This window comes from Otolemur garnettii, unplaced genomic scaffold, assembly GCF_000181295.1.
Source record: "Otolemur garnettii isolate 467f Iridium unplaced genomic scaffold, OtoGar3 scaffold00205, whole genome shotgun sequence".
NCBI classification, from domain to species: Eukaryota; Metazoa; Chordata; class Mammalia; order Primates; family Galagidae; genus Otolemur; species Otolemur garnettii.
In genome coordinates, this window is record NW_003852600.1 from 114,917 (window position 1) to 134,916 (window position 20,000).

Here is a 20,000-nt window from a genome sequence, read left to right on the forward strand (position 1 = left end):
GGGGCGGGGAGGCCGCGACCTCGGGTTGGCGAGCTTGTGCTGCTGCCGCGTGCGGAACTCCGGCCCTCTTAGGGAGCTGTCGGGAGCCGATGGTGGTCTTGGCCCGGGACCCGGTGGGTGTCCGCGGAAGGAAGTTGCAGGACATTGGAAGGCGCAGAGCACGTGTTTGTAATGGGCTCCGCGGCCGCGGTGGGAAGGCTGCTGCTCGGGGTGCGGAGTCGGGGGCGGGATTTGGGGTGCGGGGGTGACGGGTGGTGAAATTGGGGGGTGGGAAGGTGGCTTGTGAGCGCTTTGTTCTTCGCTGGCTGTTGTTCCTGATCTATAAGCGGCAGGCGGGAAAAGCGCGCCCCTCGGGGCTGCCTCCGAGAGGGACTAGTCCGGCGTGGCTGTCCACGCCGCGTGTGGCGGCCGCACTCTGTCGGTGACACGGCTGTTCGTAGGGCGCGGCGGCAGGTGAGCCGGGCGGCGCCGCGCCGCGTGTAGGGAGTCGGTCCTTCTGTGCCCCGCGCTACGAGTCTGGCTGGTCAGGCGGTAGTGGCTTCGAGGTTTCTTTAGAGAGGCGCAACTGGCTGGTGTAGTTAACTGGTAGTCAATGTTGGGGCTCTCATATTGTCCTCCACTCTTTTTGAAGATCCTAGTTTAATTTTGCTTATTGCGTTTGAACAGATCTCTGGAAACATGGCTACAGAACATGTTAATGGAAATGGTACTGAAGAGCCCATGGATACTACTTCTGCAGTTATCCATTCAGAAAATTTTCAGACATTGCTTGATGCTGGTTTACCACAGAAAGTTGCTGAAAAACTAGATGAAATTTACGTTGCAGGTAAGAACTAACACTTGCAAAATTATATTTTGAATTTTTTCTATTGGATTTCTGGCTTTGAGCTAAAATAGCAACTTTTTGTGGTTTCCAATAAGTGTGGGAACTGGAGTTTTGCCTTGTGTGATAGTTGGCTAATTTAGGTTTGAACTAGAGATTAAGGTGTACAGAGGGAGGGAGCAGGGGACGAGGAGCTGGAGGCTGGCTGGCTGGAAGCCCCATGGATGAGTCCCTGACAGGAGCAGCAGCTGCTAAGTGTTGGGAGAAGACCTGTGACTTTTTTGAATATTTTTATGGTAGGATTCTTGTTAAATAACTTTGTAACTGTAGGCTCGTTTTCTTGGCTTTTTGGTGTGGTTGTTACTTTTCCTAGTGGTATTTGAAATCGAGTTAGAGGTTCATTTGTCATACTTGGTATTTTTGCTGGTTGATTTTTAGGATTTGTGAGCCTGTATGTTTACTATAGAAATACTGTAGTGTTCAGAGCCATCTGATTTGGACACACAAACTGTGAGAGAAGTTGGCTCATTGTAAGTTTGGTTGAGAGGGCTTCTTTAGGTCAGAATGCAGTTCAGAATGGCTCAAGTGTGTGCTTTTTCAAATATGTAGGTAGATAAAGGAGAGTAGACCTGTATAGGCCATGTGTACGTGTATTGCTATCATGGTCTTTACTGAAAAAAAATTTTTTTCCAAAATGTTAACACTCTATAACTAAGTTTTCTCTTCCCCAGGGCTAGTTGCACATAGTGATTTAGATGAAAGAGCTATCGAAGCTTTAAAAGAATTCAATGAAGACGGCGCATTGGCAGTTCTTCAGCAGTTTAAGGACAGTGATCTCTCTCATGTTCAGGTAATGTTAATTTAATGTCACTGTGAAAAGAAGTAAATTTAGGTAGTTTTAATAGGCCACGTTAAGTTTTATTAGATGCGGATTTGATAATCACTGTCAAATATAAATGGATTTTTTTTTCCCCTTAGAACAAAAGTGCCTTTTTATGTGGAGTCATGAAGACTTATAGGCAGAGAGAAAAACAGGGGACCAAAGTAGCAGACTCCAGTAAAGGACCAGATGAGGCAAAAATTAAGGTATGCCTTTGAGAACTCCATTTAGTTTTAAAACCCTTTTTACTATTCTAACTTTTGTAAATATTCCTCGAATGTGAAATGGAAGTGTTTATTTTTAAGACATTGATATAATAGTAACCATTCCTAATTACTATTTTTTGGATAGTTTCTTGTCTTTATTTCTATTTCTAAACCTTTTTAAGTTTATTATGTTACCCAGCTACTAATGCTTAAATCTGTGCTGTTGATATTCCCAATAAAAGATTTAAAGATATATATTAATCATATTTCTAGATACTTTTTGAAAAGCTGTAAATCCGCACAAGCCAAACTGGGAGGGAATTATTTTACCACATACATTTAGCAGCTGTTTTCTTAGGCATCTCAAACCACAGTTAATTAGAATGTTAATCTGCTATCCTCCTCTTCCATTAACGTGCATTATTAAGGCTAAAAAGCAGCTTTGAACAATAAAATTGTTGAGTGTGAAAATGTAAATGAGGAAACTGAGACTGGGAGTGTAAGACCTGTTTTGTTTTGTTTTAAGGTTATTTGGAAAAATAAATGGTCTCAAATTCAGCTAGGTCTTGGTGTTTGTGTTAGTAAGTTTTATAGTTCATAGAAAATACGGTGTGGGTATGTATATGTATACACATATTTTTTCTTTGTCACATAGTCCAGATCTTACATATCTAAGTGGTCATATGTTTTTTAACTTGGTGCCCTTTACAGTGTGGCAGTGCTCTTGAGCCAGAGGTTATAGTTTAAGAAAATCAGTTATGGGGGTGGGGATCCTACAACCATCTGATTTCAAGATTGTTCTTTTTTTAAAACACCAAAAGAGGCAAAAAAAAAAAAAAAAAGCTTCATCTTCCTCTGCTGGACCTCCCCCTCTTTCTTTCTTTTTTTTTTTTGAGACAGACTCTTAACTGTTGCTTAAGCTAAAGTGCTATGGCATCAGCCTCGCTCACAACAACCTCAAAATTCTGGGTTTAAGTGATCCTCCTGCCTCAATCTCTGCATAGCTGTGCCTACTACAACTCCCGGCTAATTTTTTTATTTTTAGTAGAAACGGGGTCTCGCTATTCCTCAGGCTGGTCTTGAACTCCTGAGCTCAAGTGATCCTCCCATCTCAGCCTCCCAGAGTGCTAGGATTTACAGGTATGAGTCACTGTGCCTGGCCTTTTTTTTTTTTGCAAACAGTTTTCCTCTGTCACTTGGGTTAGAGGTCTATGGCCTCAGCCTAGCTGATAGCAACCTCAGACTCCTGGCTTCAAGCAGTCCCCCTTTATCAGCCTCCTGAGTACCTGGGACTACAGATGCCTGCCCACATTTGGTTAATTTTTCTATTTTTAGTAGAGACTGGGCCTCATCTGCTCTGGCTGGTCTTAAACTCCTGAGCTCAAGGGATCCTCCCTCCTTGGCCTCCCAGAGTGCTAGGCATGAGCCACTGCACCTGGCCTCTGCACCCTTTTAATAAAATTTCTATAAAATTTACAGTTAGTCAGAAGGGCACACTCAAAAATACAGAAGGCCATGTGTGAACCCAAAGCCACAGGTTCCCCAAAGCTGTTAATTTCAACCATGAATTTGAGGCTTTTGCTGTCTAGTTGTAAGTGAATCGAATTTGGACTGTAAATCTGGTTGTGCCATAAAAACGTGAAAACAGTTGCCTTCATTGTAGTAATGTCAGTTGTAATTAAGTCTACATTTGGGACTTAGAATTTAAAATTTTATAAACTGTATTTAGTTTATATGACTTTCAGTTGTATATATCTTGGAGGAGGGATTGAATTGTTAGACATAAATTATGGCAAGAAGGCATAGGATCGTTTGTATAGAATGTTTGACAGGAAACAAATTTTTCCTTTTTGTCTTTATGTGCTGATAAAAAGTATTGTTTGGGTCTTGTAATGATAATGGTAGAAAAAGCATAAGTCCTTTATAGCACAGGGATTACATGTGAGAAAAAAGGAAAGATAAGCTATTTAATGGTTTAATTTATGTGATAGTTATAGGTTTGCATTTTAGTTTTGTTGCCTAATGTTGTACCATTATGCAGTCATATTTGAGTGTAATAGAAAAAGAGCTGTCTTTTGTGAAACTTTGTTAGGAAGTTGAGGAATAAAGTAGTTTTTGTGGATTGTAGTATTTTTCATAAGTATTTAAATTCTTTAAGTACAAAATTTAAAAACTGCTTAGTCATTTTCATTTTCAGACACTGAGGTGATGATAAATCATTAGTAGCATTTTGATAACTTTTATCATATATGGCTAGTGTTAGTCTGTTTTTTATTTTGGCATTTACTACTAGCATAATAGATTGGTTTTATTGTTTAGAAAGCTCGTTTTGTACTTTGTGGTGGTGAAGGGGAATAATTTTTTTAGGTTAATGGTAGACTACTACTTTCTAGTACTTTTGGCCATAATGGATAAAGAGAAGCTCTTTTAATGTTCTGAATGAGCTGTGTAAATTTTAACATTTTGCTTTGGGAAGATAAAATATAGAAGTTGTGTCACACTGTTAAACTTTCATAAAGTTTTTAAAGTCATTTTGGCTTTTATTTTTTCTGAATGAACCATACTGTTTTATGAAACATGGGTATTTAATGTCCAGTAGTAAAAGGTTATTTTTCTTGTAGCTCCCAGGTTTCTAGACCTGGTTTAGGGAGTGTAATTTTTTCAAAGACATGAGTGCTCAGAATGGCAGTGTGCACCAAGGAATTAACTGGCTCAAAATGGCAATGTGCACAGGGAATTAACTGGCTAAGAAATTGAGACTTGGGAGATATTCAACCAAATTAGGTATAATCATTTTTTAGGCAATATTGCAGGGTAGATACTAACTGCCTTGCAAGTTGTTGATGGGTTCATATTAATTTTCTGTGGAGAGTAGAAAATAATTTGGATAAGGTCTTGAAATTTTGATGGTGGATTAGGGGTTTAAAAAGTGCACATTTAAAGGGGAAATTCTAAAATAGACAATAGAAATCTGTCTACAGGGGAATGTTGCCAAGATAATTGGAAAGATTTGAACAAGTTAAATTCGACTGTTAAATGCATGGGATGTGGTTCTGTGAATTAAATGTATTAATGATATTGGACTTTTCAAGGCACTCTTGGAAAGAACAGGCTACACACTTGATGTGACCACCGGACAGAGGAAGTATGGGGGACCACCTCCAGATTCCATTTATTCAGGTCAGCAGCCTTCTGTTGGCACTGAGGTAAAGAACCTAAAAACTTGTACCTTTTGTAGTAAAAGCACAAGTGTCTGGTTTCCTAAAGAAAGTCTTCATAGTTTTCACTTAATGTTTAATTTGCAGATATTTGTGGGGAAGATCCCAAGAGATCTTTTTGAGGATGAACTTGTTCCGTTGTTTGAGAAAGCTGGACCTATATGGGATCTGCGTCTAATGATGGATCCACTAACTGGTCTCAATAGAGGTTATGCGTTTGTCACTTTTTGTACAAAAGAAGCAGCTCAGGAGGCTGTTAAACTGGTAAGTTTTTTTCCTCTTCAGTTTTCACATTTGTTATCTTTAATGCCAATTTTTTTTGTGTGTGTCTAACAACTTACCAGACATTTTTTGTGCAAGCTTTATAACAGCATTCCCTGTCTGTATATTTGCTAGAATTCAGGATCTGTTAGATAGTGTGGTAGATAAACATCTGGCTTAGTGGGATTTTTGTTTAAATTTATAGGAATGTGAGATTTTAAAAAGTAAGTAATAGAGTTCCCGTAGTTCTGGCTATACCTGGGCCATCCATTTTTCTAAAATAATTCACAGAATCTATTTTTCTAAAATAATTCAACTACATTTCTAGTTGGTGAAACAAAGGATTTTGTGATGGGTGGCAGTAGTTGATTTAAAGATATCAGATGTTAGGACTAGTTATTTTTCTCATTTTTTTCTTTCTAACAGCAAATATTGCCTGCTGACCAACTGATTTTAAAAAGTTGGGAGGGGGGGTGCTGGGCGCGGTGGCTCAATACCTATGATCCTAGCACTCTGGAAAACTGAGGTGAATGGATCAGCTAAGCTCACGAGTTCAAGACCAGCCTGAGCCTAGAGGGAGACTATCTCCAAAAATAGCCTGGTGTTGTGGTGGACGCTACTTGGGAGGCTGAGGCAAGAGAATCACTTGAGTCCAAGAGTCTGAGGTTGCTGTGAGCTATGATGCCATGACACACTATGGGGGTGACAAAATGAGATTTTTGAAGTTTCAAAATAGTTTTTATTACTCTCCTTCAAACACATTAAATTCTGTGTCTGAAGTGCTGGGGTTAATTTAAATGTAGGGGCTACATAAGAAATACCCCTGGGGGAGGAACTTTTGTAGGAGATGGCTCACTATGGCAGATAGTTATTAAATTTGTCTTGTCTGCCTTACTTAAAGCAGACTTTAAGAATCATCAGACTGATTTCTCTCTCAAGTGTTTTTCCTCTTCCCTCACCAACTTGAAAAAGAAAAATAAAACTAGCACGTTTTCCTGTTCTATATTGTTTGAATACCTGTGCTCACATGCATAATTGAATGTGGTGGAGGTTTCACATTAGAAAAGTATGCTACTTTAAAGAATATAGGTGTTTTCAAAAACAGGATTTAGGAGTTATACATATTTTTAAAATTATGGTTGACTTTTTCCCTCTTTTACAGAATGCTTCCTATTTTAGAGGGGATATAGTTCTGTAGAGAGCCATTCACTGGTAACCTTTGAGCTGTCAAAATTTTAGTTTCAGCAGTTCAAGTGAAGGACTTTTTCAGAGCTCTAAAAAGAGAGAGGTACTTTAGAAATGATCCAGCTTAATCTGTAAAAGAATAGACCATTTTTGCCAGGCAGCAGTAAAGTAGCACTAAGGGAAAATGCAGAATGATTGAGAAAACAATGAGTATTCTTACTATAAAAAGCTCATACGGTGGGCCCTCCATATCCAAGGGTTCTGCATCCACAGATTCAACTAATTGCACAATAGAAATACTCCTGAAAAATCCAATAAAAAATAATACAAGAGTATATGAGAGGATGAGTGTAGGATTATGTAGGTATTATGCCATTTTATATAAGTGAATTGAGCATCTTTGAGTTTTGCTATGGGGTCTTGGAACCAGTACCCTGCATATATTGAGAGACCACTGTGGAATTTACTCAGTGATGTCAAACCCATTTTTTGACACTTCACAACAGGATCATTAAACTGATATTGTAGGCTACTTAATCTTTGTTAGCAAAATGTACAGTTATGGTAAGTGATTGATTACTGGTACTTAGATTTCTAGAGGATTTCCAGAAACCTTAAGGAATACAGTGTTAGAAGACAGTGGTGATGTAAGCCAGCAATAATGTGATGTTGAGTGCCAGTAAGTAGACACTGAAATGTTTCAGTTGGGACAATTGTCTTGGCTTAACAAAATTGCATTTCTGTAGGCTAGTTAGAATAATACAGTCTAATTTATGTAGTTTTTAACTATAATGCAGAAACTTCTGTAGATAACCAAGCAGCCTTTTTGATTGGTCTAGGAACTAACCCTGGTTTTAAACCTTTTTTACACTTCTTTTTGAATTTCTCTGGTGTGATTTGAGTCATCTGGGGGCCCAATTATTTTTGACTACCTGATTAATAGAGGTCTTTGCATTTTGGTGCCTTTTAAAAGATATTTAGAGTGGTAGGTGGTATGTATCCACTGAGATGAACATGTCATTTGCTTTTTTTATTTTTTATTTTATTTATTTTTGTCTGTCACCCTGGGTAGAGTGCCGTGGTGTGATAGCTCACACCAACCTCAAACTTGTTGGGCTCAAGTGATCCTCTTGCCTCATCCTCCCAAGTAGCTGGGACTACAGGCACCTGCTACAGCGCCCAGCTGGTTTTTAGAGACTGAGTCTCATGCTCAGGTTGGTCTTGAACTCCTCTGAGATCAGGCAATCCATCTACCTCGGCTTCCCAGAATGCTAGGATTATAGGTGTGAGCCGCTGTGCCCAGACCCATTTGCTTTTTTTTAAAAGGATGCTTTATGGTGGATAGGATTTGGGAAATTTACCTTAATACAACAATAAAGGAAAGGACTAGATTTTAGTGGAAATGAAGTAATTCAAGCATTCTAGAAAAAAAATACAATACTTAAGTTGATTGGGTTTTTTTTTTTTTTTTTTGCTACTTTGTATTTATGTGTGGAAATAAGTACCACTGAGGACGGAGTATACTTTGGACATTATTGCTACTTGTGTCATATCTTGAAAATTCTCTGTGAGTTGCAACTCTATCCAAGGTGAATGTTTATGTAACTGAGGTTTCATTCTATTCATATGTAACTAAATGTTTGGGAAAATGCTTTCTTTACATTATTTGCAAATCAGACAAGATTGAAGCCCCTGCTTCTGCTTTCTTTGAGTATCTTGAAGAATGTCTTAGGGGAGGATGGTTTTAGGTCTTTAGCCTTATTTTTTCTCTAGTCTGTAGTCCACTGATCTATTAGCTGAGCCCTCAAAAGGTATGGCCTTATTTTTTGGTACTAATGCAGCAGTGATTTGTTCCCATAGATTAAAAACTATTGTAGATCTTAAATTTGAAAATGGATTACTTACAGAAATAGGTTAGTTGATAGTAATAGCTGGAAAAGTATGATGTTAGAAGTGACTGCAGATTTGTGAAATGACTGATTTCTAGTCAACGTCTATCTTGCATTTTGGGGAATAAAAATATTCATCCTGGTTGGTGCCTGTGGCTCAGTGGGTAGGGCGCCGGCCCTCTATACCGAGGATGGCGGGTTCAAACCCGGCCCTGGTCGAACTGCAACAAAAAAATAGCCCAGTGTTGTGGCGGGTGCCTGTAGTCCCAGCTACTCAGGAGGCTGAGGCAAGAGAATCGCCTAAGCCCAGGAGTTGGAAGTTGCTGTGAGCTGTGTGATGCCATGGCACTCTACGGAGGGCAATAAAGTGAAACTCTTGTCTCTAAAAAAAAAAAAAATTTATCCCTAAATGGTGATAATCTAGCTAGGAAAGCAAAATCTAGACTTGTGAGAAGGTGATGAGCACAACAACTCATTCTTCCAGGTAAGTGGGATTATGTTCGTTCTGTTGAAGAGTAAATAGGCTGGGTGATTTGCTTGAGGCCATACAGCTAAACACCACAAGCTTGTTTGGTGCAAGATTTCTTTAGCTGGAGTCCCTAGTGTAGACCAGACAACAATTTAAGCCAGTAGTACAACTTGCTACCAGGTAGCCTGATTCTTTAAATTATTTAGTGGTACAGTTAGTATTAAAAGGAGTTTAGGAAGTTAGTCATGTCGCTTGCTAAAATATTTTTGGCATCTAACACTTGACAATCTTAGCTGCTACCACTCTAATCTAAGTTAGCATTTTTGTACCATTCAGACTACTGAAGAAGCCTTCTTAGTTTCTCTGTCTTCTGTTGCCCTGTATGTTCAACAGGATAGATTATGTCAATACTCTCATGCTGAAATGACTTTCAAACTTGACACTATCCAATCTAGTTCCTTACCTCTTTTCCCCACTCTTCCCTGCATTACCTTTTCATCCATACTTTGCCTTCTTTCTGTCCTCCAAATAAGCCATGGCCATTGCCATCTCAAGGCCACCTTCTGCTGTTCTGCTTTGTACACTTTGGAAGTAGCCTAGTTACCTATGCATTAGTCAGATCTTAGAAGGCTTTTCCTGACTTAAAGGCACTGTTAACCAGTTTACTGCCCATCACAGTATCCTGAATGCGATAAAATAGATTTTGCTTAGTAGAAGCTAAAATCATTTTTTTACTTTGTAAAAAGTTTTTCCCCCTCTAAATGGAAGCACTTTTTTACCTTTATTCTTCACATTTAAAACAGTGTCCCTACTATTAAGTAGGTGCTGAATAAGCAACTTGCCTGGCTTTACCAATGCCATGTAACATCATTTATGATCCAAGAATTTATAATATACCTTTGTTCATGGGCTTTTTTTGCTATTTTAAGGTATTTTAGCTTCTATCTGCAATTATTTATTCTGTGCTACTTTCAGTTGTAGGGATTAGACTAGTGGGTGATGTTTTCTCCCCTTCCTCCCGAGGATGTTTTTCTGGTTGTTACAAAATAGAACAGACATGTAGGTACATATGTGTGTGTGTTGCACTGCTAGAATTGGGGCCCAGGGCAGTAGTGCTGTAATGCCGGGGTCGTCTTCCTTTGGTGGAAATGCTAACAAAGCCTATGTAACAAACATTGGAATAGATGAGCTCTTTATTTGCAGATTAAAAGTTAAATAGTTCTGATGGTATTATTTGCCCCATTAGTTCTGTATACCACCATGTGTGTACAAACATTTTGATGAATGCAGCTGACAAAGTAGATCCATGAAATATTGTAGCGGCAATTTATCAAAAGTCTGGTGTGTTAAACACAAAAACTTAGCACAGGTATACATGTTCTTTACTTTATTCATTTTAATTTTTTGATGCATTTTTTCTTCTCCCTTCTCTCTGCCATGTTCTATCTTGACTTTTAGAGGGGTTATGGGATGTGAGAAAAGCACTAACTACAATCACACGGGAAGCAAATTGTGGAAGGGTAAAGGAATAATGAAGGGAAATTGCTTGGGGTTAGGTTTGTCAGAACATTTTGTGATAAAGAGGTTTGACCAGCACAGTCATGAAAATACGTGAATCTTGTTGAAGCAGTGTTGGAATAAATAGGAGTTAAAACTTGCATTAAGTCAGTGCCAGAAGGTGTAGTGCATAACGGCTGGTGTAAGCAAGCTGCACAGTGCAGTTATTGCTGTGAGTCTTGTTTCAGGGGACATGATGTAGTTGATCGAATGATGAAGGAACAAAAGCCAGGAGGAGGGAGCTGTCAGTAGAAAGAGAGGTCAGAGTTTGAGAGAGAAATGATGGGTTACTATGTTATAGGTTCTGTTCTAGTTTTGTCAGTGATTCGAATGGGGCCATAGCTGGACTGTTGGTGAAAAGTTTGGTGGCTTGAGTGTGCACGTAGTGATGAATATGTTAAGATGACAAAATCAGGATTGGAAAAAATTTTGGTAGCCTGGAAAATACAGTTCATATCCATTAAGACTGAACTGTGACAGAAGTCAAGTTTTATGCAAAACTAACAAGTAAGCTAAGGTAACATGGACTACATGTGATAGAGGTATAGTGTCTAAAAGTGGGAAATTAGTAATGTCCGATTTGTTCCAGGCTCCACAGTCTCAGTCTGCATTTACAGTGTTGTGCTATGGTATATCTGATACTCTTCAGTGATATGTAAGAGTATCCCTGTTGCTTGGGGGCAGTTTGTTGCTATTTGGGGGAGTGATTAGTCTTGCGTAGAGAGGTGTGTGCAGGTATATGAAGTGCTGCTATTCTTTGAAGGAGGAAATAGATTTACTGCAGAATTTTTAGAAAAGTGGATTTTGGCTTAATGTAAAGAAGACTTTCTAAATAAATATTTACAATGAAAGTGATCATGCTTTGGGAGGTAGTAGCTTTACTGAGTTAGGACTGAGCAACCACTTCTGGATCAGATTCCAAATCTGAGATTGCTACATTTCTGGGAATTTGGAGACTATGAGGAAAGGAAAAAGTGACTTAAAATTTTGAGCTTAGATGACCGGAATATTCCAGACTGTAACGCTCCTGTTTCAGTGTTCTTAATCCTGACCCAGAAGGCTAGATTTTAAACACCAGCTTATTAAGGTCTAAGGCTCACCTTTCTAGAGTAGAAACGAGGATACTGTTCATTTTTGATATTGCATAGTGTCTTGAGAGTTAGATTTTTATCAGTGTTAAATTAGAACCTCTCTTTGAGGTTCAGATTTAAATTTTTTTGTATTGCCTTTTTACCATCTAACTCACTGTTACCTACTTGATAGGATAAGAATTGTCTTTGAATTTAAGGTGATAGAGTAGTACTAGAGCAAGAAAGGTTGAGCAAGTCAGGTGTGCATATAAAAATGTGTGCTTAATCCACAGATGGAACTTTGCTTCAGGAAATGCCTATTTGTGGGTACTTTTATTTGGACAGTATGTCTTCAGAGTCTCCTTACTTTGCTCCTTTAATGACTTGATTTCATTAGAGAGCCAGTTTATTTTCTATGTGTTACTTACAGCTGTTTTCAACTTTAAAGTTTTTTTATTTTAAAAATGTGGGTGGGGAAGAGTCACAGTTTATTTTATGAATCCTACTAAACCTTTGTGTGGCTTGTACTGATCAGAGACCATGGTCATCCTTCACAGTTTCTACCTATCCTACTTGTTTAACTTGATGAGCAGAGTCAGTGATGATGGGTTGGAAGGAAAAAGTGGTTTTTTTGGTAGATAATAATGAACATAGTCATTGTTACTTTGAAGCAGCATTGTTAATGTTGATGGTTGATGGAAGTGTTGGCTGCATTACAGATTAGCTTCTCTTAATATTTCTGTGATTATTGTTGCCCCGATGGAATTTTTCCATTCTCTGTTATCTTTCCCTCCTAGATTGCTTAGGATTTTGGTGGTTATCAATCATATTTTCTTGGTATAGCCAAGAATTCCAGTTTTATAAGAATCGAGGGTTATGGTTAACTTTATTTGTAAATTAAAGCATTGTGGTCTACTTGTCCCATAATCCCACACAATGATGGGTTTAACTATAGCTCTACTGATTGGGGGCAACGTGAATGTTTTCTGCTTTTAAAAGGTTCTTGATCTAGGAAGAGAAAGACTTTTTTTTTTTTTTTTTTAAGAGATAAAGTCTTAACTATGTGGCCCTTGGTAGAGTGCTGTGGAGTCACAGCTCACAGCAACCTCCAACTCTGGGCTTAAGCAATTCTCTTGCCTCAGCCTGAGTAGTCTTGCCTCAGCCTCCTGAGTAGCTGGGACTACAGGCGCCCGCCATAACGCCTGGCTATTTTTTTTTTCCTTACGGTTTGGCTGGTGCTGGGTTTGAACCCACCACCCTCAGTATATGGGGCTGGTGCCCTACTCACCAAGCCACAGGCAAGACTTTTAAAGAATGTAAATGCTATATGAGAAAACAAAGTATATGACAGGATTTCTCAGTCTTAGCACTACTGTTATTTTAGACTAGATAATTTTTTGTTGTGGTGGGTTGCCTTGTGTGAATTGGGGGGTGCTTGCCCCCTGGATAACAGTGATGAGTCCCCTCTGCTTGGCAAATGTGACAGGCAGAAATGTCATTCTCCAGGCACTGTCAGATGTTTGCTGGGGGACAAAATCACTGTTACTGAGAACTATTACTTGGTGTTAATATGGAAGGGTGTTTTGTTGACCTTTACAGGATTTAGAGATTGCAGAATACCTGATGGTTGAATTCAGTTTACAAATACATAGTGGAGTTTGGATGATAGAAGTTACATGGAAGGCATTTTCTTCAGAGGTTTAGAAGTATTACATGTCTGAGAACAGGTATAAGTGGTGAAGATACTGCAGAGAGAAAGGGGAGGTACCAGGCACTTTAGGGTGGTCATACATGATGTCTAAACACTTAATCTCTGGTGATGGGGAACCATTGAGAGATTTTTTTCAATAGGCAAAAATAGTGATTCTCCCCCCCCTCATCCCCTCAAATGTTAATCTCTGGCATGAATGTAGAAAAAAGATAAACTTTGAGTCTAGGTAACTAGGGACTTGATAACCTGGACTGAGTGGGGGCATAGAAAGTGAGTTGTTCTGAACCTGGAGGCTCGATATTGGGGCTTTGTTTCCTTTTGATGATCTGAAGATGGAGAAAGGACCTGTTATGCAAGAATAGGAATGATAGAAGGTTTGATTTTTTTTTTTTTGGCCATAAGGTTGTTTGTTCTGTAAGCTGTGTGGAAATTCAGTTGGTTCTTCAGTTCTTGTGGCTCTATGTGTGTTTCAGTATAGCATAGATTTTGAGGTCAGGTGTTGGTATTACTGCCACCACTATTACCAGCAAACCTTGAAGTAGTTTGAACTGTGTGGTTTATGTAGTCCACTTTTCCCGACACTTTGGTTACTTTTGAACCTTGCTTTGTAAATAATAGTGATTGATAGATTTGTCGCTTTCGTGGATTACATTTTGCCTTTGCTTTACAATAGCATCATTCTGTGGGATGGGATATGGTTACTTAAAAATTTAATTCTTTTTTTTTACTGTAGTTTTACAGTTGTTTCTATTCTTTTGCCATAATCAACATGTCTTTCTCTGTAATTTTATTATAAGCTTGCCGAAAATGAAATAGGACAAAAAGAAGGGTTGGATTTGAAATAAAATGGAGCTCCTTAGACTAAAATATTAGAAGCCAAAAATTCCTTATTGCAGCTTTTTTTTTTTTTTTAACTATTTTATTTTATTGTTATTATTATTTGGCCGGGGCTGGGTTTGAACCTGCTACCTCCAGCATATGGGACCAGCACCCTACTCTTTGAACCACAGGTGCCGCCCTATTGCAGCTTTTTATAAGAGTTAGGGGAGATGTAAAAAGAGGCTTAGATGTTAGTTATTAGAAAGGCCAGAAAGTTTGCTGGTTTTGGAATTAAGTTTCCTTTGCATGAGAATAACTGGCTGGCAAAATGAATTTAAGTAGAAGTTAAGGTTTTATGGAGTCAGCAGTTTTTGAATTTAAGCTGCTACAGATCTGAATCCTAATTTATCAAGTAGATTTCAAGGATTTAATAACATTTTTACATTAGTTCATAAACTTGTGTAGTGTTTTTTGTCAATAGTCTTTTATCAGATTATAATTTTTTTTCAGATTATAATTTTATGGTAAGCGTTTTTTGAGGCAGAGTCTCACTCTGTTGTCCAGGCTAGAGTGCCATAGCCCCAGCGTCACTTGCAGCATCCTTAAACTCCTGGGTTTAAGTGATCCTCCTATTTCAGCCTTCCTAGTAGCTGAGACTACAAGGTACCTACACATGCCTGGTTAATTTTTTTCTATTGTTTGTAGAGATTGGGTCTCATTCTTGCTTAGGCTGGTCTTGAACTCATGAGCTCAAGTGATCTTCCCTCTTGGGCCACCTGGAGTGCTAAAATTACAGGTGTTAGCCACCTCACCTGGCCAGTAAACTATTCCTTAAAGGATGTTCTTAAGAATATACAGTGTTGGAGTTCTAAAATTTTGCTTTTGTATTGAGATCTCTGTGTCTTAGCCCTTTTAATGAGATATCACAAGTGATTTAAAAACACACTTTTTCTCCTTTTAGTATAATAATCATGAAATTCGTTCTGGAAAACACATTGGTGTCTGCATCTCAGTTGCCAACAATAGGCTTTTTGTGGGCTCTATTCCTAAGAGTAAAACCAAGGAACAGATTCTTGAAGAATTTAGCAAAGTAACAGGTATGTTGGATTTTTTTTGAAGGTGGTCCGATTTATAATAATGAAGATAATAATATATTTCTATGTATCATTGATCTAAACACTACATTTATTGACTCATTGAGTCTTCCCTACGACTTGATAAGATATGTAACTCTTTTTCAGGTAGAAAAAATAGGCACAGAGGATTTAGAAAAGATTGCTGAAAGTTATGTGGAGGTTATAATGAATGCAGTTGGGATTTGGATTCAGCCTGCAGAATTGTCGTTCTGCTTCCTTAGTTTTGCACGATACGTCTTTGTGTTCTTTGTCTAGGTATTGGTTGATACTCTTGGTAGAATTGTTTGAATAATGATTTTGATTTTCCATATTACAGGAATAATACGTATTCTTGCCATAAGCGGAAATTATGCAAGTTTGGAAAGTTAAATTTGCGAACTTATCCTAGAAAAAGTGTTATGTACCTCTTTCCTGAGCATCACTATGATCACCTTTGAAGTTCTCTCCTTGGGAAGTTGTGCACTGAAGCCAGTACCTAATCCACCCTTCAAAGCACTTTTTCTAGTATGAGTTTTCAAACTTGCAATCAGACCCTATATGACAAACACCTCTGATGGCCATTCCAGAAAAAGTTCCATATTTTACCTGTACTGCCATTTTCCTACAGTAATTTACCTAAAGATTTTTATCTGTGCTTTAGTTAGTGGAAGCAGAAAAAATCTTTGGAACTAATTAAAAGTATTTTTTCCTTTCATGGGGGTTTCTGTGTTGGGAAAACTTGGAAAGGGTAGATTAGGATAATTATCTGGACCTCTTTTTTGATCATCTTTTGTAAAGAGATTATTTTGCATTTGGATACTTAAGTAATATCTTAGGAAACAAATCCTTTGATCTGCTCGATCCGTCTAGTTATTTTATCTAATTTATCTGTAATGGTTGCTTACTTTCAGAGGGTCTTACTGATGTCATTTTGTACCACCAACCGGATGACAAGAAAAAAAATAGAGGCTTTTGTTTTCTTGAATATGAAGATCACAAAACAGCCGCCCAGGCAAGGCGCAGGTTAATGAGTGGTAAAGTCAAGGTCTGGGGGAATGTCGGAACTGTCGAATGGGCTGATCCTATAGAAGATCCTGATCCTGAGGTCATGGCAAAGGTAATGATAATCAAGTTAAGAAACCTTTTTTGAAGGATTGAGTGGGTGAAGAGGGCAAAATAGACAACTTATAAATTGAATTGTGAACTTTTTTTAAAACTAGATTTTTGGATGTGAGAGAATATTCTTTACTAATGAATCAGAGGCAAGTGAATATAGAAATTGTATAGACATCATAATCTCAATAGAGTAGCTAGCCTACATGCTACCAAGATGATTCACTTCCATTTTTGTGTGATTAATAAGAGCAATTTCCTTTTGAGTTTTTAAGAATGGCGCCATTAGCTTGCATGGTTTCGTGTTAAAAGTCCTCCTAAAAATAGTGAACTGTACTGGCCCCAGCAGAGCTGCTATAGTTACGTTTAGCTATTATTAGGTATCCTGCTTCAGGAGTCAAGTTGAAGCATTCTGAGAGTAAACATCTTAGGTTAACACTAAATGCTGTTTGCAGCTATTTTTTTCTACCCTTTGTCTTTTAAGAATCCTTTATTTAGGAGATTTTAGTTTAGGTATTGAATATTAGTTAAATGAGGAGGGTGTGAGCTGCCAAGAGAGCTATGAATATTATTGAAGGATAAGGTTTCCATTTTCCTCTGGCCTATAAAGCTTTCATTGGGTTAGAACTTCAGACTAACATTCAGATGGTATTCAAATATTTTAGGAGAAAGTGCAAGTGTTTCTTAGTCAAAAGATTAAGATTTGTAATTAGACTTTAAGAAGCTTTTTCAGGATTGAGAGAAAAATTTATCTCACTAATATTTTGAATACTCCTTTCTCCTCTGTCAAAGATTTTAAAAGCAGGTCCCAGTTAGTTTTGACCACCTGTGTTCAGTGTTAGTTTTTTCATAGGGGACTTTGTTAGGAAATAACTACGCCTTTTTTAATTGCAAAATAATTACTAATGTAATAAGAACTGTGAAGCAGATAGTCTATGTTTCTTTTTAAGTAAACTTTATTAGAACAGTTGTAGGTTTATAGCAAAATGGACCAGAAGGTACAGAGAATTTCCATATACCTCCTGCCCCCACGTAAGCACTGTTTCCACTAACGGTATTCTGCACCAGAGTAGTATACTACATTTGTTTAAATTGAGAAACCTACATTGATCTCCTAAAGTGCATAGTGCACATGAGGGCTGACTCATGGTGTATGTTCAGTGGGTTTAGCCAAATACGCAATGACATGTACCCATTATAACATCATACAGAACAGTTTTGCTGCCATAAAAATCCTTTGCTTTGCCTATTCATCCTTTCCCATCCAACCACTGATCTCTTCACTGTCTTCTTCGTAGTTGTGCCTTTTTAGAATAACGTAGTAAGGATCAATAGCTTGTAGCCCTTCGATTGGCTTCTTTCATTTAGTAATACATTTTGTGTGTTTATGTGGCTTTACAGCTCATTTTTTCATAGTGACAAATAATGTTTCATTCTGTGTATACCACAGTTTATCCATTCACCCTTTGAAGCATGTCTTGGTTGCTACCAATTTTTGGTAATTATAAATAAAGCTACTATAAACATCCCTTTGTAGGTTATTGTGTAGATGTAAATTTTCAGCTCTCCTTGGTATAATAATGAGTGGGATTGTTGAATTGTATGGTAAGAGTTCTTAGTTTTTTAAGAAGCTGCCAAATTGTCTCCCAAAGGGTCATACCATTCTGCCCATAATAGTGTGAGTTTCAGTAGTTCCATACCCTTACTCACATTTGGTGGTGTTAGTGCTTGGGATTTTGGCTATTTTAATGGGTGTGTAGGGGTTACCTTGTTGTTTTAACTTGCAATTCCTTAATGACGGATGAAGTTGAGTGTCTTCTGTGGTAAGATGTCAGGACGTTTCAGGTCTTGACCTTATCGAGCAATCCTGTTCTGTAGTTAAAGAAGTTGGAAATTTATGTGTATTTTTTAATGGATTGTGATTAAAGTTAACTTTGCAGGGTTGGATGGTGCCGTCTTGGAAATTCAGCACTTTGCAAATAATACAGGGAGCTTCCCCCCTTTTTTTTAATTTCAGGTAAAAGTGCTATTTGTACGCAACCTTGCCAATACTGTAACAGAAGAGATTTTAGAAAAGGCATTTAGTCAGTTTGGGAAACTGGAACGAGTGAAGAAACTAAAAGATTATGCATTCATTCATTTTGATGAGCGAGATGGTGCTGTCAAGGTAAATAACATGGGATTATCAGAGGCATCTAAATCAAACTAATAGTTTTTAGTCATCCCAGTATCAGAATAGTTTAAAAATTGGAGGAATACGCAGGTCATGAAATCTACTTAAGCTAACCTTTACTGGCCTTAGTTTAGTGAGTTAGGCAATCTTCTAATTAAAAAAAAAAATTCACCTGTATCTTTAAAATCTAATCTTATTTTACTGTGGCTTTTTATTATCCTTTAAACATTAATAATAAATGACTTTTTATTAAATGAATCGTATTTATTCTGAAAGTCCTGTTTTTATATTGATCATTATCTAATTTTTTAAGGCTATGGAGGAAATGAATGGCAAAGACTTGGAGGGAGAAAATATTGAAATTGTTTTTGCTAAGCCACCAGATCAGAAAAGGAAAGAAAGAAAAGCTCAGAGGCAAGCAGCAAAGAATCAAATGTAAGTGAAATTTATATAATTATTACTATTTTATTTATTTATTTTTTTGTCTCAAGCTATTGCCCTGGGTAGAGTGCTGTGGTGTCACAGCTCACAGCAACCTCCAACTCTTGGGTTTAAGCGATTCTCTTGCCTCAGCCTCCCAAGTAGCTGGGATAATGCTTGGCTGGTTTTTGGTTGTAGTTGTCATTGTTGTTTGGCAGGCCTGAGCTGGATTCGAACCCGCCAGCCAGCTTTGGCATATGTGGCTGGTGCCCTAGCAGCTTGAGCTACAGGCGCTGAGCCATTTTCTCTCTCTCTATTTTTTTTTGAGACAGTGTTGCTTTGTTGCTCTTGATAGAGTCCTTGGCGTCATAGCTCACAGCAACCTCAAACCTTTGAGCTCCAAGCAATTCGCTTGCCTTAGCCTACTGAATAGTTGGGACCACAGGCGCCCATACACACCTGGCTATTTTTATAGATGGGGGTCTCACTCTTGCTCAGTCTGGTCTCAAACCTGTGAGCTCAGGTAATCCACCTGCCTTGGTCTCCCAGAGTGCTAGGTTTACAGGCATAAGTCACTGTACCTAGCCAAAATTGATACAATGAAACAAAAAGATTCTGTATGCATTTTAATAGTTGGTATTCTAAGCAGAGAATTAATGGGTAGTGCTCAAACTAGTGAAACAAATGCAATAACATCCATACCTTAACCTTTTAAAGATTATTTGAATTAAAAGGTTTATATCATAGGGGTGGTGCCTGTGGCTCAAAGGAGTAGGGTGCCAGCCCCATATGCTGGAGGTGGTGGGTTCAAACCCAGCCCTGGCCAGATTTGTATCATAGTAAAACATCAAGAATCTGAAGGAATGTGTATTTGAGCTCTTGCTATTAAACTTATTTGTGAAAGCAATTCTAGTTACAAATAACTAGAATTTTGTTAAATGAATGAAATAGCAGTCTCGGCGCCTATAGCTCAACCGGCTAGGGCGCCAGCCACGTACACCTAGGGTGGCGGGTTTGAATCCCCAGCCCGGACCCGCCAAACAACAATGACGGCTGCAACCAAAAAATAGCCGGGCGTTGTGGCGGGCGCC

General features: G+C 38.3%; 1 protein-coding gene across 4 annotated transcripts in view; it reads left to right on the forward strand.

Annotated features, from left to right (window-relative positions):
* Positions 1–20,000, forward strand: part of SYNCRIP (synaptotagmin binding cytoplasmic RNA interacting protein) — a 31,395-nt gene that overhangs the window by 1,379 nt on the left and 10,016 nt on the right. Inside the window, exons 1-10 of one of the 4 annotated variants that reach the window (XM_023507787.1) lie at positions 45–164; positions 667–826; positions 1,555–1,673; positions 1,802–1,909; positions 5,002–5,115; positions 5,215–5,391; positions 15,050–15,185; positions 16,115–16,320; positions 18,334–18,483; positions 18,803–18,924. In XM_023507787.1, coding sequence (XP_023363555.1) covers positions 90–164; positions 667–826; positions 1,555–1,673; positions 1,802–1,909; positions 5,002–5,115; positions 5,215–5,391; positions 15,050–15,185; positions 16,115–16,320; positions 18,334–18,483; positions 18,803–18,924 — 1,367 coding nt within the window. In that variant the 5' untranslated portion in view covers positions 45–89. Of the gene's footprint in view, positions 1–44; positions 165–666; positions 827–1,554; positions 1,674–1,801; positions 1,910–5,001; positions 5,116–5,214; positions 5,392–15,049; positions 15,186–16,114; positions 16,321–18,333; positions 18,484–18,802; positions 18,925–20,000 lie in introns of those variants that run through there. The other 3 variants (XM_023507789.1, XM_023507788.1, XM_012812403.2) reach the window with 3 other exon arrangements.